Source organism: Notamacropus eugenii, chromosome 2, assembly GCF_028372415.1.
Source record: "Notamacropus eugenii isolate mMacEug1 chromosome 2, mMacEug1.pri_v2, whole genome shotgun sequence".
NCBI classification, from domain to species: Eukaryota; Metazoa; Chordata; class Mammalia; order Diprotodontia; family Macropodidae; genus Notamacropus; species Notamacropus eugenii.
In genome coordinates this window covers 372653037-372666767 of record NC_092873.1, presented here as the reverse complement: position 1 = coordinate 372666767, position 13731 = coordinate 372653037, and the positions used below count along the sequence as shown (strand labels likewise).

Here is a 13731-nt window from a genome sequence, read left to right as displayed (position 1 = left end):
ATTCAAGGAATCCACAGAACACCGCCTGAAAGAGATCCAAAAAGAGAAACTCCTAGGAACATTGTGGCCAAATTCCAGAGTTCCCAGGTCAAGGAGAAAATACTGCAGGCAGCTAGAAAGAAACAATTCAAGTATTGTGGAAATACAATCAGGATAACACAAGATCTAGCAGCCTCTACATTAAGGGATCGAAGGGCATGGAACAGTATATTCCAGAAGTCAAAGGAACTAGGACTAAAACCAAGAATCACCTACCCAGCAAAACTGACTATAATACTTCAGGGGAAAAAATGGTCTTTCAATGAAATAGAGGATTTTCAAGTATTCTTGATGAAAAGACCAGAGCTGAAAAGAAAATTTGACTTTCAAACACAAGAATGAAGAGAACCATGAAAAGGTGAACAGCAAAGTGAAGTCATAAGGGACTTACTAAAGCTGAACTGTTTACATTCCTACATGGAAAGACAATATTTGTAACTCTTGAAACATTTCAGTATCTGGGTACTGGGTGGGATTACACATGCACACACCCTCACATACATAGAGACAGAGTGCACAGAGTGAATTGAATAGGATGGGATCATATCTTTAAAACAAAATGAAATCAAGCAGTGAGAGAGAAATATATTGGGAAGAGAAAGGGAGAAATTGAATGGGGCAAATTATCTCTCATAAAAGAGGCAATCAAAAGACTCATTAGTGGAGGGATAAAGAGGGGAGGTGAGAGAAAAACATGAAGTCTACTCTCATCACATTCCACTAAAGAAAAGAATAAAGTGCACACTCATTTTGGTAGGAAAACCTATCTTACAATACAGGAAAGTGGGGGATAAGGGGACAAGCAGGGTGGGGGGGATGATAGAAGGGAGGGCATGAGGAGGAGAGTGCAATTCGAGGTCGACACTCATGGGGAGGGATAGGATCAAAAGAGAATAGAAGTAATGGGGGACAGGATAGGATGGAGGGAAATATAGTTAGTCCTATACAACACAACTATTATGGAAGTCATTTGCAAAACTACACAGATATGGCCTATATTGAATTGCTTGCCTTCCAAAGGGAAGGGGTGGGGAGGGAGGGAGGAAGAGAAGTTGGAACTCAAAGTGCTAGGATCAACTGTCGAGTAATGTTCTTGCCACTAGGAAATAAGAAAAACAGGTAAAGGGGTATAGAAAGCTATCTGCCCCTACAGGACAAAAGAGAAGATGGAGACAAGGGCAGAGAGGGATGATAGAAGAGAGAGCAGATTGATCATAGGGGCAATTAGAATGTTTGGTGTTTGGGGGGGGAGGGGATAAAAGGGGAGAAAATTTGTAACCCAAAATTTTGTGAAAATGAATGTTAAAAGTTAAATAAATAAATTTAATAATGAAAAAAAAAAAAAAAGAAAAGTGATCTCCTGCCTTCTCCCTTGATGCTAACTGAAATCTTCTGGGTTCTATGGCAAGAGGAAGTTATCCCTCAGGAGATCAAGGATTCCTCCATTGTCCAACTCCATAAAGGAAAAGGAAACAGGTTGTCCTATGACAATCACAGAGGAGACTCTCTCTTAGTCATTGCTGGCAAGATTTTTACCAAAGTCGTCCTTAATCAGTGGATCCTTCATATGGAAAATGGTCATCTACAAGGATTATTACCATTTCCAACAAAAGTTAACTAATGCAAAACAATCACATTATCTCTCAAATGAAGGAGTTGTACTCTATGACCTTTCAGGTCTCTTTTGACTCTAGATCTGTGATCCTATGACTATAACAAAGATGCACAAAAAATCAGAAATCACCCTCACCAACAAAAACTTGATCTTGCCAATTTGGGTAACATGCTGCCAGGGATAACATCTTGTAAAAGGTGATAGAAGATTATTAACAGCTTTGCTTTATAAATCATTGAACAGTGGAGAAAAATGAGTATGTAAAAGGTTTCATGTGAAATATAACTAGATCACTCTAGGAGCATTCTTAGATGAAAATAATAGGAAGATAATATCAGATAATATATAGAACAGGTCTGTTTGTATTCGTATGACAAACTGTTCTCACAAGCCATGTCAGTGGAACTGTAAAGTACATTTGTACTACTCTGCTCATTGGTAAAATGGTTATTATAACAACACCCATCTCATGGGGTTGGTGTTTGAAAATCAAATGAGGTAGTCTATGTGAAGCACTATATAAATGTTAGTTATTATTTACATCTCTTTCTCTGATGTGCCATATAAGGAGGGACAAACAGGAAAAGCACCTGGATCAGACTCTACATAGTAGAAATCTATTTTGGAAGTGACACAATTTTGTAACTACCAGGGCATTAATTATTAAGATAGTTGAAAGAAGGAAAGATACCAGATGATTAGAAAAAATTGCATTATATTAGCACAAAAGGGAATAGAGAAGGTGTCAATGATTGTTGATCTGCTTTCTCTATGATGAGAATAAAGTCAGCTTTTCACCAGTAATTGTTTTTTAAAAAATGGATATTGATATCTCTTGTTTTTACTTTGTCCTAAATTTTCTCTTGTATCTTTTGCTCTGCTCAGAGAACTCTTATAATAATAGGAAATTTTGATTTTTTATATTAATTTTATTTATTCTTAGGGTTCTACAATCACTACCATAAAACTTAGATTTTTTTTCCCCCTACCTACCCCCTACCACCCCCCTCCCTCCCCAAGATGGCATACAATTCTGTATATACATATATATATATACATTCCTATTGAATACATTTTCACTATAGTCATGCTGTATAGAAGAACTAAAATAAATGGGAGAAATCATATAACAAACCAAAACATTAAATACACACACAAAAAATGATCTGCTACATTCTGCGATTGAATTCCATAGTTCTTTCTCTGGATGTGGAAGGCATTTTGCCTTAGAAGATCATTAGGAATTTTTTTTTTAAGTCCTAAAAGGACATTTTTAAAGAAAAGGAAAAAAAAATTTAGCAAAACCAATCAACAACTAAAAAAAATCTGATGTTACCCATAATATTCCATATCAGTTTCATCAATAATTTTCTATAACACCACACCACAACTGCATAGTCGACTGAAGGATACACAAGAAGGAGCTCATGATATTTGATTTAGTTTTTTAAGAAAGCCTTTGATTATAAGTGTAACCTTAAAGACTTTTGAATATAACAGTTGTCATTTATATAGCACATGAATGTTTGCAAAGCACTTACAAATATTATTTCATTTGATTCTCACAACCCTAGGAAGTAGGTTTGTTTTATAGTTGAGTGATTCGCCCAGGGTCACAGAGCTAGTAGGTATGTGAGGTCAGATTTAAACTTATGTCTTCTTGCCTCCAGGCTCAGCACTCTATTCACTAACTGCCTCTCTCTATATAAAATTATACATGTACAGTCACACAGATAACTTGTTCGGTTGATTCTCTGATTGTCAGTATCAACCGATTATAAATCAGGCATAAATGTGGCTATCAGCGTCTATTCCATTGTCATGGAAGAAGCCTCCTAAAGAGTCCAAATGGAGGAGCATTCCTGATAAATCAGTCATTAGGCATTTTTTAAACACCTGCTATGTGCCAGGCTCTCTGCTAGACTTTGGGGATATAAATACAGAAATGAAATGTTTCCCTCAAGAAATTTACACTCTAGCTAAAGAAACAACTTGTGTGTATATATGTTTATACAAAATTAATACAATGTAATTTTTAAGGGGAAGGCTGGGGGAAGTAAGAAAAGTTTTATATAGAAGGTAGAACTTAAACTGAATCTTGAAAGGTACTAGGGGTTCCAAGATGGAGAGGTGAGGAGAGATGGAGTTATAGGTATGACAGACAGTCAGGCAAAGGCACAGAGATGGGAGCTGTCTGATGAACAGTAAAGGAATCCAGTTTGCTGGAATGTAGGGTACATGTAGGGGAGTGATGTATACTAAAGCAGGAAAAATGGATTGTAGCCAGGTTTTGAAGAGTTTTAAATGCCAAAAATAATAAAGGAGTTTCTATTTAATGCTAGAAGTAGCAGGGAACCATTAGATTCTGTTGAGTGATTTGGTCAGGCTTAAAATTTAGGAAAATCACTTTAGCAGCTTTGAGGAAAATGGAATAGAAAAGAAAAAGACTTGAAGCAGGTAGAGAAGGCCTGCACAACCTGCGGCCCACCAAAGGATTTCCTCTACATACAAAGGATGTTTTCCTCTACATTTTTCATGCCTCCCAAAATCCTTTGCCATGCCACAAGTGTCCCAAGGGCCATAAGCATCTCTTAAGCTGCAGGTTGTACTGGCCAGAGGTAGACCAATTAGGAGACTATTATAGCAATCCAGGAGAGAGTTGATGAGGACTTGAACTAGAGTGGTGGCCATGTGAATTGAAAGGAGACAGATTCTAGAAATGTTCTGAAGGTTGAATCAGCAAAATTTAGCAGCTAATTGGACATGGCAAGTGAGGATAGATGAGTAGATGATGATACCAATGTTGTGAACTTTGATAACTGCAAGCATAGTGTTTCCGCTTGACAGAAATACATTGGAAGAGAGGTGCATTTGAGAAAAAAGATAATGAGTTCTGTTTTGGAAATGTTGAGTTTGAGGTGCTTATAAGACATCTCATTTGAAATGTCCGCTATGCAATTGGTGATGTAATACTGGAGCTCAAGAGAGAGACAAGGACTGGATTTATAGATGTGGGTGTCATATAGAGAGAGAGATGAGGAAACTGATTAGATCACCAAAGGAGAGAGTTTCAAGAATGAAGGGCAGAGGACCAAGGCTGAGCTTTGGGGGACACTTACTGTGAGTGGAAATAGCGTAGAGGAAGAGTCAGCGAAGGAGACTGAGAATGAGTGTTCAGTCAGGTAGAAGATGAATTTAAAATGTGTGTGTTCGTCCTTTGTTGCTGAAGACCATGCCATCAGAGAAATGATGGCATGACTTGCACATGACTTTGTTTTGAGCGAGGGAGGGCTGTGCAGGTCACCAGCCTCACTTCTCCTCCAGAGCCATCTGAATCCAGTGACCAGATATTCATCAGGATGACTGGAGATGACCCAGGATGAGGCAATTGGGATTAAGTGACTTGCCCAAGGTCATACAGCTAGTGAGTGTCAAGTGTCTGAGGTGAGATTTGAACTCAGGTCCTCCTGATCCCTGCACTGGTGCTCCATCACTGCACCACCTAGCTGCCCTGCCCTGAATTTAAAATGAGCAATGTCCTAAAAACCCAGAGAGGAGAAAGTACCCAGGAGAGTGGTAATTAGTATCAGCTGTTGCCAAGAGGTCAGTAAAGATGATGATTGGGAAGAGGCCCTTGGATTTGGAAATTAAGAAATCTCTGGCAACTTTAGAGAGCAATTTCAGTTGAATGATGAGTTTGGAAGCCAGATTACAAGGAGTTGATAAACGAAGTAGAGAAAAGTAGAGGCAATAAGAGTTTAGGCATTTGTCTGTGAAAAGAAGGAGAAAGATAAAATGGTAATTTGAAGGGATGGTTAGGGGCAAGTAGGGTTTTTCCGGGTAGAATTACCCTATTCCACCACATAATCGGCAGATTTATGACAAATTTTTTGCAAAAAAAGTGGGGTGCAACTATGATGTGAAGTTTTTAAAAAGTTGTGTTGGTATTACTTAAAAATCATTTATTACTAAACTGTCTTTGGTACAAGATTAGGTTGCACAGAATACTTGTGAATAATTGTTAAAATTGGGAAAGTGCAAGTTTTCCCATTTCCCATGATTTACTCCTGACAGCTTTGCCTGCCTGCATGTTCTGCTTGTACCTAGGGCTCTTCATTGGGTTGAATGACAATACCATTAGTACTGCAGTGCTCTAAACAAATCAAGCAAGTTGGTTTTTGGAAATATACTGACAGTACATGTTCACTGAGAATTCTAGGAAAGGGCTCACAATTCGTTAGAGATAAATGCATATTCGTATGCCATTGGTGAATACTTTGCTGCTCTGTTTACCTTTTAAGCAGCATGAGGAACAGAATTATATCATGTGATGATTACACGATAAAAGGTTATAAATCAGTTTTTGGACTGAAAAAACAGGGTGTGACAATTATGCAGTGAAGTAGAGTAAGCATATTTGCAGGTAGCAGGAAAGGAACCATTTAATAAGATAAGAGTGAGGATTAGAGAGGCAGGTGGAAAAAGAGAGGGTGGGATCAAGCATACATGTAGAAGAGTTAATGTTAGTGTCATCGTTTACTATGTGTATGACCTAAAGCGACATTTCCCAGTTGTTGCTATATGCAGATGACATTGTACCAATTGCACCAAGCCCTACAATATTAACATAGCCTTTAGAATGCTCCCAATAACCTTGCAAAAGAGTTTGGGCTAAGTCTCCTAGTAGGAAGAATTGAGGTAAGCATAATGTCCAGACTAAGACATGTAGATAGTTGAATGGACAGTCCCTTGGGCTTGTCCATCAGTAACTATAGTCTGAATAAGTACTGCAGATGGACCTGGAATTGAATCCAGATTTGAATTGAAGGGATGATAGTGGAGTGGATTGCACTGGGGAAACTACATAGCACTTTCAATGATCCCACGTTGTTCACTGATAGAGAAGAATGTCTTTTCAACACCAATATTTTATCAGTGTATCATGAAACACCACATTCTCCAGAAAATCCAAATTGGAGATGACCTAAGGGGCAGCAGAGTATGTTGGGAATTGGTAATTGAACAGTCTATGGCAAATAATAACTTGTACACAAGAACTATCCAGGAAATGTAAAATTGGAAAAGACAGGCCAGTCTTATAGTGAGAGTGAAGGTTAACAGTGCTTAGTGCCATACTGTGACACACAGAATGTTAAAGGAACTAGATGAAGGCCTCCAACATGTTGCATAGTTCCTCTATATAGCATTTAGTTGGAGGACAGGAAGATAAGATGTGGGTAACTGTGATATTTCCCATTAGGAGTATCTGCATTGTTAAGATCATAAATCCATTGAAGAACTGTCATTGCTCTTTTTCCTTAAGTCTTTCCTCTTATTTTTCCCATTAGGATTCTTTTGATTTTCTGAGTAAACATGGAATTATTTAATCACCATTTACAATTTTATTTTCTAGTTGTATGCTACTAATATCTAGGCACAAAGCTGATTTTTGTGACTTTACATTCTTCAGTTACAAAATACTGATAGCATTGTCATTCTGGGATTTGTCTCTGTTTTTGTTTACAGGGAATGACTAGTGTACCACAAGTGGCTTATGGTTTAAGATATGTCTGCTTAGAAAAAAATCTCCATGTTGATGTGGGGTTTTTGTTAGATTCTTTCTCATATATTGAAATCATGATTCTTACTATTTTTCTCATGAATGTGATGAATTATGTTGATACTCTTCTTTCCTTCTAGCTTTACGTATTTCCAAGAAGAAATAAATCTAACTTAGTCTATGTAGAGATTTGTTTCAAGTAACAGATTATATTTGCCTAGATCTTCTTCAGAAATTCTGTGTCTGTTCTCATAAATGTTCTATAACACATTGCTTACTTATTATGGTCCTCATTACCTTTTGGAATTAAAACTATATTTGTCTGTTAAGATTAATTTTTTTCTATATTTAAGAATAGTTAGTATAGGATAGGGATCATTTCTTTGAAAGTTTTAGAAACACTGTTTAGTGAATATAGTCAGCCCAGGTACCTTTCTCATCCCTCAGAGAGTTTTCTTATTTCTCCCTGTTGAGACAGTTTGGGCATTTTATGTTTTTGTAGATATCCACTTCCTCTTGGTTATTCTGTTTGTTTTTGTGCAGGCCTGTAAGATCATTGATATGGGGAACTCTGCATGAGTAATACATTCTAACAGTGCAGATCAGCTTCTGCTCTTCAGTGTATAGTCATAGAGAGACTCTTATGTCAGTTGTGTGAGTCATTAAGAGGTTAAGTGACTTGCCCAGGGTCACACAGGCAGTATGTACTAGAGGCAGGACATTTTTATTATTTCCTTCTTTCTTGATTTTTTCTTTAAGTGGCCTGATTTATCAGTTTTATTATTTCTCCTTTTTCTGTATTTCTCTTATTTCTTACCAAAAATAAAAGACAAAGACTATGAGAATAAATCTAATGCTATTAACCAAATTTCCACTAAGTCCAGCTTTATTTTTATTTTAAAAATATTCTTACACCTTTTTAGCCCAAGTGGTAGAAGGAAAGTTCTATTCATATGCCTCATTGTGGCATGGAAGGACCCTGAGTTCAAGGTCTTTGCCAAGTTTTTCCAAGCTGGAAAAGTTTTGAGTGAGGAATTAGTTAAAGATTGTATATTTGCCATCACTAGAGAGATAGCCAGCCAGTGAAGGCTTGAATTTCTTTGTCAACAGCAGCTCACGGAGAGCTGGTGCAATCTGAAGTGAGGAATGCATGCCTGTGCCGGTGAAATCACACAATAGTAGTTTTCAATCATGTTTTTTTATGTTCCTTCATATTTTGATGTTCATTTTGTCCATTTTGGGCACTGGGTTAATTTTTATAAGTCACCCTAGGTTCACAGGACAAAGATTAAAAAACAACCACCCTCTATTTCTGAAAATAAACTTTTAATAAATAAGTGAAAGTTTACAAAAAACACCTACAAATGCTACCCAGTAGTTTTGTCCACAGGAAAATGGAAGTTAACATACTCACTCTCTGTTAAGGTATTGATTGGCAGGTCCGACCACCTTTGTCAGGACTTCCTGCCCTTGAGAAAGTCTCTCCCAACAAGGAGCCACATTTTAACACTTCCATAGCCAACTTGGTCATCCTGCGTGGTAAAGATGTGCACAGTGCAGACCTAGGTAAGCAAAAATCATGGTGAAAATGAAGTATTTTTGGTAAAGGTAATGAATATAAACCAGCCCAAAGGTTTTTTTTGGGGGGGGGGGCAGACTGGAGGGATGGAGGAGCAGGAAAGTAACCAGTGTTTATTTCTGGGGCACAATGGGGTTAGTGCATTTTGGCCCAGAGTTTTCTGAAGAGTTGGCTTCATAATGCTGCTGTTACTGCTGGCTCTCAGTTCCCTGGCTGGTCTCTTGTTTTAATTCTGATTTGATGAATTCAGCAGTATTGTAAATTGGTCAGTTCATACACTTGTATAAAAGAGCCAAGCAAACTTTCTAATAAGCCTTCTATTAAAAAAAGCCTGGGGGGAAGAGAGAGGTCATTTAAGTACAACACAGTTGTGTACTCTCTTATTACTCTTCATATTGACTTAAGAATAGATCAGAGATTTTTTGGTACATGTAAAAAGAGAAGATTATTAAATGATCTGGAAAATTAAGAAATAACACCTGGGAGAATAACTTGTGCTATTTCCTCCAAAGGGGGTTTTAAAGATTCGGCCTTATACACTTCTTGGCTCCAGCCCAGTGATGCCTTCAGTGAATGGAGAACACACCGAGCTTTTAACAAATATGAGAAATCAGCTGCTTTGGTCAGCAATAGTCAGTTTTTACTAAAACCACTTGATACCATTATAGGCAAAGCTTGGAACATGTTTGCTTCAAAGTAAGTAAAATAAACTTAAAATAACATATTGGCAGCTTAATTACAGGCCTGTGATTCTTTGCCACTAGTAATCACAATGTGTAGTCTGTGTGTTTTTGAAGGTCACTAGTCACATCCATGTGTATCCAAGGATTTCTGAACGTTGGCCATGTCACTACTGCCTGGTGTTGGAAGAACCTCTCTAGGTAGTGAATGGCAGGGATTAGTACACTAAAATACTGAGACCCATAACGCTAAAATTAACCCCTCAACTCTTCTTTCTTCTTGCCCCAGAAAGGCCAAACACTATCCTCTTTTACATGTTGCTATTTTTGTGACTTCTTTCCAGTTACCCTGTATCATATTTAGCCTAGTGTCACCCAAATAAAAAAAAAGATCATAGATTATGGGGCATGTTTGGGTGTTTTGTTTTTGTCTTGTCCTGGCCCCATACCTCTGTAATTGGGGTTCTCAATCTTTACCAGTAAGTAGAGTTGAAGTGGGTGTTTATAGGGTATAACCATAGTCCAAAATGTTATTCTAAGATGCATTTGGAGAATCATGGACACTTTGTAGACTTCAAGTTGTAGCCATCTATTTCGTGGACTCCAAATAGATATATGTGTGTGTATACTGGACTAGTCAGTAAAAAGTGGCAGTAAAAAGAAAAACAATGAAAATTGGAGTTTCATTAAAAATGAAACCAAAAGAAAAAAGTCCCTGTTTTTGTTTGTAACTATGGTTGAAATTGTATACGTAGAAAAATTGGATAAACAGATTGTTGGTTTTTCATTTAAATCAGATAGTATTTGATTTCTTCTAGATCATACTTTTTTTTTCTTTTAAATGATATTATCCCATTGTGAAAAGAAACTTAGTGACTTTTTCACTTTCTCCAACCCGTCAACCTCCCAAGTTCCGAAATGATTGGCAAACCTAGAACACAACCAGTTCTTCTTAGGTACTTGTTTTGTCTATTCACCATAAGTATACCTTGTTTTTATGTCATAACTCGATTCCTGGAAAACTTTTTACATGTGAACTGAATATTTATTTTCAAAGTACATGGAAAGCTTGCTATTGAAAGGTATCTCTGACATTAATAATAGTCATCTCTCATTTCTTTTTCTTAACAAAATTCATTTAACAGTCATTGACAGTCTATGGCACATGCCTGGCTGCTCCTTACAAATACTTGCCTCCTCTCTAGGGGAAGAAACAGCTTTTAGTAAAGTAGATAAAATGTTGAGCTTCAAGTCAAGAAGACCTGAGTTCAAATCCAGTTTCTAACTAACTAGCTGTGTGATTTTGGACAAGGTACTTTATCTTGTTCTTCAGTTTCCTCCCATGTAAAATGGGATTATATGCTTATTTCCTTTCCTTCCTTCTTCAAGTTGGCATTATAATATTATTCTGGAATGCTAGGACTTTGGCCTACAACTTTACAACTCTTAATGTCCAGAAGAAAAAAAGGTGCATATTATAGCCCAATTTTGAATTAATATACTCAAATTCCATATTTAACATCTTTTTTCCCATTTTTCTACCAGAGCCTATGTTCACCAGTATACGAAGTTTGGAATTGAAGAGGAGGACTTTTTAGACAGTTTCACACTATTGGAACAGGTTGTCGCCAGTTACTGTAACCTTTGATCTTAAAATAAGTGAACTTTCAGCGGAAGAAAGTATCTCTGAATACTTCTGGATTGAAATATTTATTAACCATGTTCTCTATCATGTTTCAAAATCCTACCTTGTTAAAGCATCAGATTGGAATTCAGATTGTAGTCTAAAAATAGAGGAAAGGAGGAGCCTCTTTACCAAAGAAAAGCTTTTTTTCAATAAAAACATCTTTTTGATGAATTACTTATTAATTTAAAAGGAAAATGGGTGCTTTCATAAAATACTTTGGTGAAGAATTGTTACAATGGGTGCTGTTATAAATGATGCTTTGATTCTAAGAATTACTGGGAAAAAGTATATGCTATCTTTGCTGACAAGTAATCACTTTCAACTACTACCTTGTCCTGGAACCTTTACTATTTAGTCAGAAACATTTACTAAATCTAAACCTGCCCAGTGACAATGCTGGATATTCAATTATGCTTAAACTGGAATTCTAGAATAGAGAGGCAATCTCTTGAATTAATGAATGCTTTTTGCCACAGGAGGGTGCTGTTGCCAAACACCTTAATCGAATATTTGCAGGCTTACCTAAATTTTTCACATAAGTGTATCTGATTAAAATTTGTGTTTCAAAATAAATTTTAGAATTATAATGACTGAATGTTAACCTAAAATACCAGAAGGGTATTGTATCCTTTATTTTTACAAGACTTTCTTTTTTCTTAAAAACTTATTAGTTATTGCAGAATCTGATTGAGTCTTCAGTTTTCATTATTAAATTCCCCTTTGATAACCATTATAAGAGTATTTGGGGAGAGGGTCCAGAACAACTTTAACGTAGTCTAGTTTAGTGCTTTCAAATTTATATTGACATGTTAGACTGAAATATTGTCCATACTCCACACAACCACACACACACACACACACACACACACACACACACACACACTGCCTTACATAAAACCATATTTTCCTTTCCAAGAGATATGGTTTTAGGGGAGTGGCCTATGTTTTTTACAAATTCAGTAGATAATTCAGTCAAATATCAGGTTGCTGTAGATAGAAATAGACTTTGCATTTAAATAAAGGTTAGGAATTGGCTTTTTTCCCCTATATCTACCAAAATGTCAGCAAAATAAGTATTTTTCATTTAATTGGGAAAAATATTGTATCTGAGTAAATGTAAGGTAATAGAAAATATAGAACAGATCAGTATTAAATAATTGAAAAAGATAAAGCAGACTTGAAAATTAGCAAATGTCTTGGAAGGGGAATGATACATCTAAAAAGCACATTCTATATGGTACGCTGAGAAATGTACAGTGAAACCCACATAGGAAAATTCACCCTTTCTGCCAAATCTACCAGTAGCCACTTTTTATTTGACTAAATGACAGTATACTGTTTGACCAGTTTCTTCCTTTTCTTTCCATATGGAAACAATTACCTTTTTTGCTGTTTTTCTTATCAACTGTTGCTATGATTAAAAATATTGAACTATATCTTATTTCTAAAGAATGCAAAGAGTGGTCTGTACAACTGCTAATTTTTAAAAGACACACCCCACGGCTGTATTAAGTTAACCTCTGTGTATTTTAAGATTCATTTTGCAAAACTTAGAACCTAATTATTTCTTAAAATGACAGTTAAGCAATGAAGAGACTCAAAAACACAAAATAATTTCCCAGACTAAATCAGTATTAGTGAATGCCTGTACCTGTCTTCTTTAGCCTGGAATTAACTAACTTCTGATAAAAGGCAAACTCAAAAAACAGTTTTAGGTGACATTGACATTGTTTGATGTTTGTATAAGTTATAACTAGGGATTTCTTATACACACACACACACACACGCATATACAGAAAATGGATCTCACAGTTGTACTTGGAAAATGGGATTGGTATTAATGTGTAAATTTTCTTTTCCATCATTGATACCTTAGTTCCAACTCTAACAAAAGGCTAATTACAGTTTGGCAATTTGAACTTGTATGTTTTAGGGAAAGGCCAAGTTAACTCAAATATGAGGTAAATACTAAAATACCTTTTCCCAGATCGCTGTTTCAAACTTATTTATCTAAAGATTTTCACCATTCTACCCCAACCTGACTGGTCCTGATTTCTAGTGTCCCTAATACCTCTAATAAAAATGCACAGTGTTTCTATCTAAATCTCCTAATTTTATGCATTTTTGATGCTATCCTACCTGCCTGGAACAATTTCCCCTGCTATGATTTTGACAGTCAATAAATATCAAGTTTCTTTATAATGTGTGGCACCCCAGTCCATGTTTTATAATTATTCAACTTGTCCAAGTATATCAGCTTTTCCTCCAGTAAGACCCCTTCCAGCTGTGTGATTCAGTGCTCCTGGTCTCATCTATGCATCATATGTCACATTCATTTTAAGGGCTGAATATGATAACCTTTGTCTTCCCAAATCCAAAGTTTACTAAGAACCTTTCCTCCATAAAAAGATGGATGTGAATAATCAAAATTAAGGGATTGATTTGAATTATTTCCAGTAAGATCACAAATGAAAAAGTGGCTAATTTTGTTTTCAATTTACATCTGAACTATAGACCATTTCTGTTTCATCCCCTGTTTAAACTCAGTCCTGACCATCATATTTATCACAC

General features: G+C 36.3%; 1 protein-coding gene across 6 annotated transcripts in view; it reads left to right on the top strand.

The window, feature by feature from the left end:
* TUBD1 (tubulin delta 1) overlaps positions 1-11747 on the top strand; it is a 31948-nt gene extending 20201 nt beyond the window's left edge. For 5 of the 6 annotated variants that reach the window (XM_072646886.1, XM_072646890.1, XM_072646889.1 and 2 more), the window contains 3 exons: positions 8640-8780; positions 9306-9489; positions 11019-11747. In XM_072646886.1, coding sequence (XP_072502987.1) covers positions 8640-8780; positions 9306-9489; positions 11019-11121 — 428 coding nt within the window. In that variant the 3' untranslated portion in view covers positions 11122-11747. The remainder of the gene's footprint in view (positions 1-8639; positions 8781-9305; positions 9490-11018) is intronic. The other variant, XM_072646888.1, reaches the window with a different exon arrangement.
* The last annotated feature ends 1984 nt before the right edge of the window (positions 11748-13731 follow it).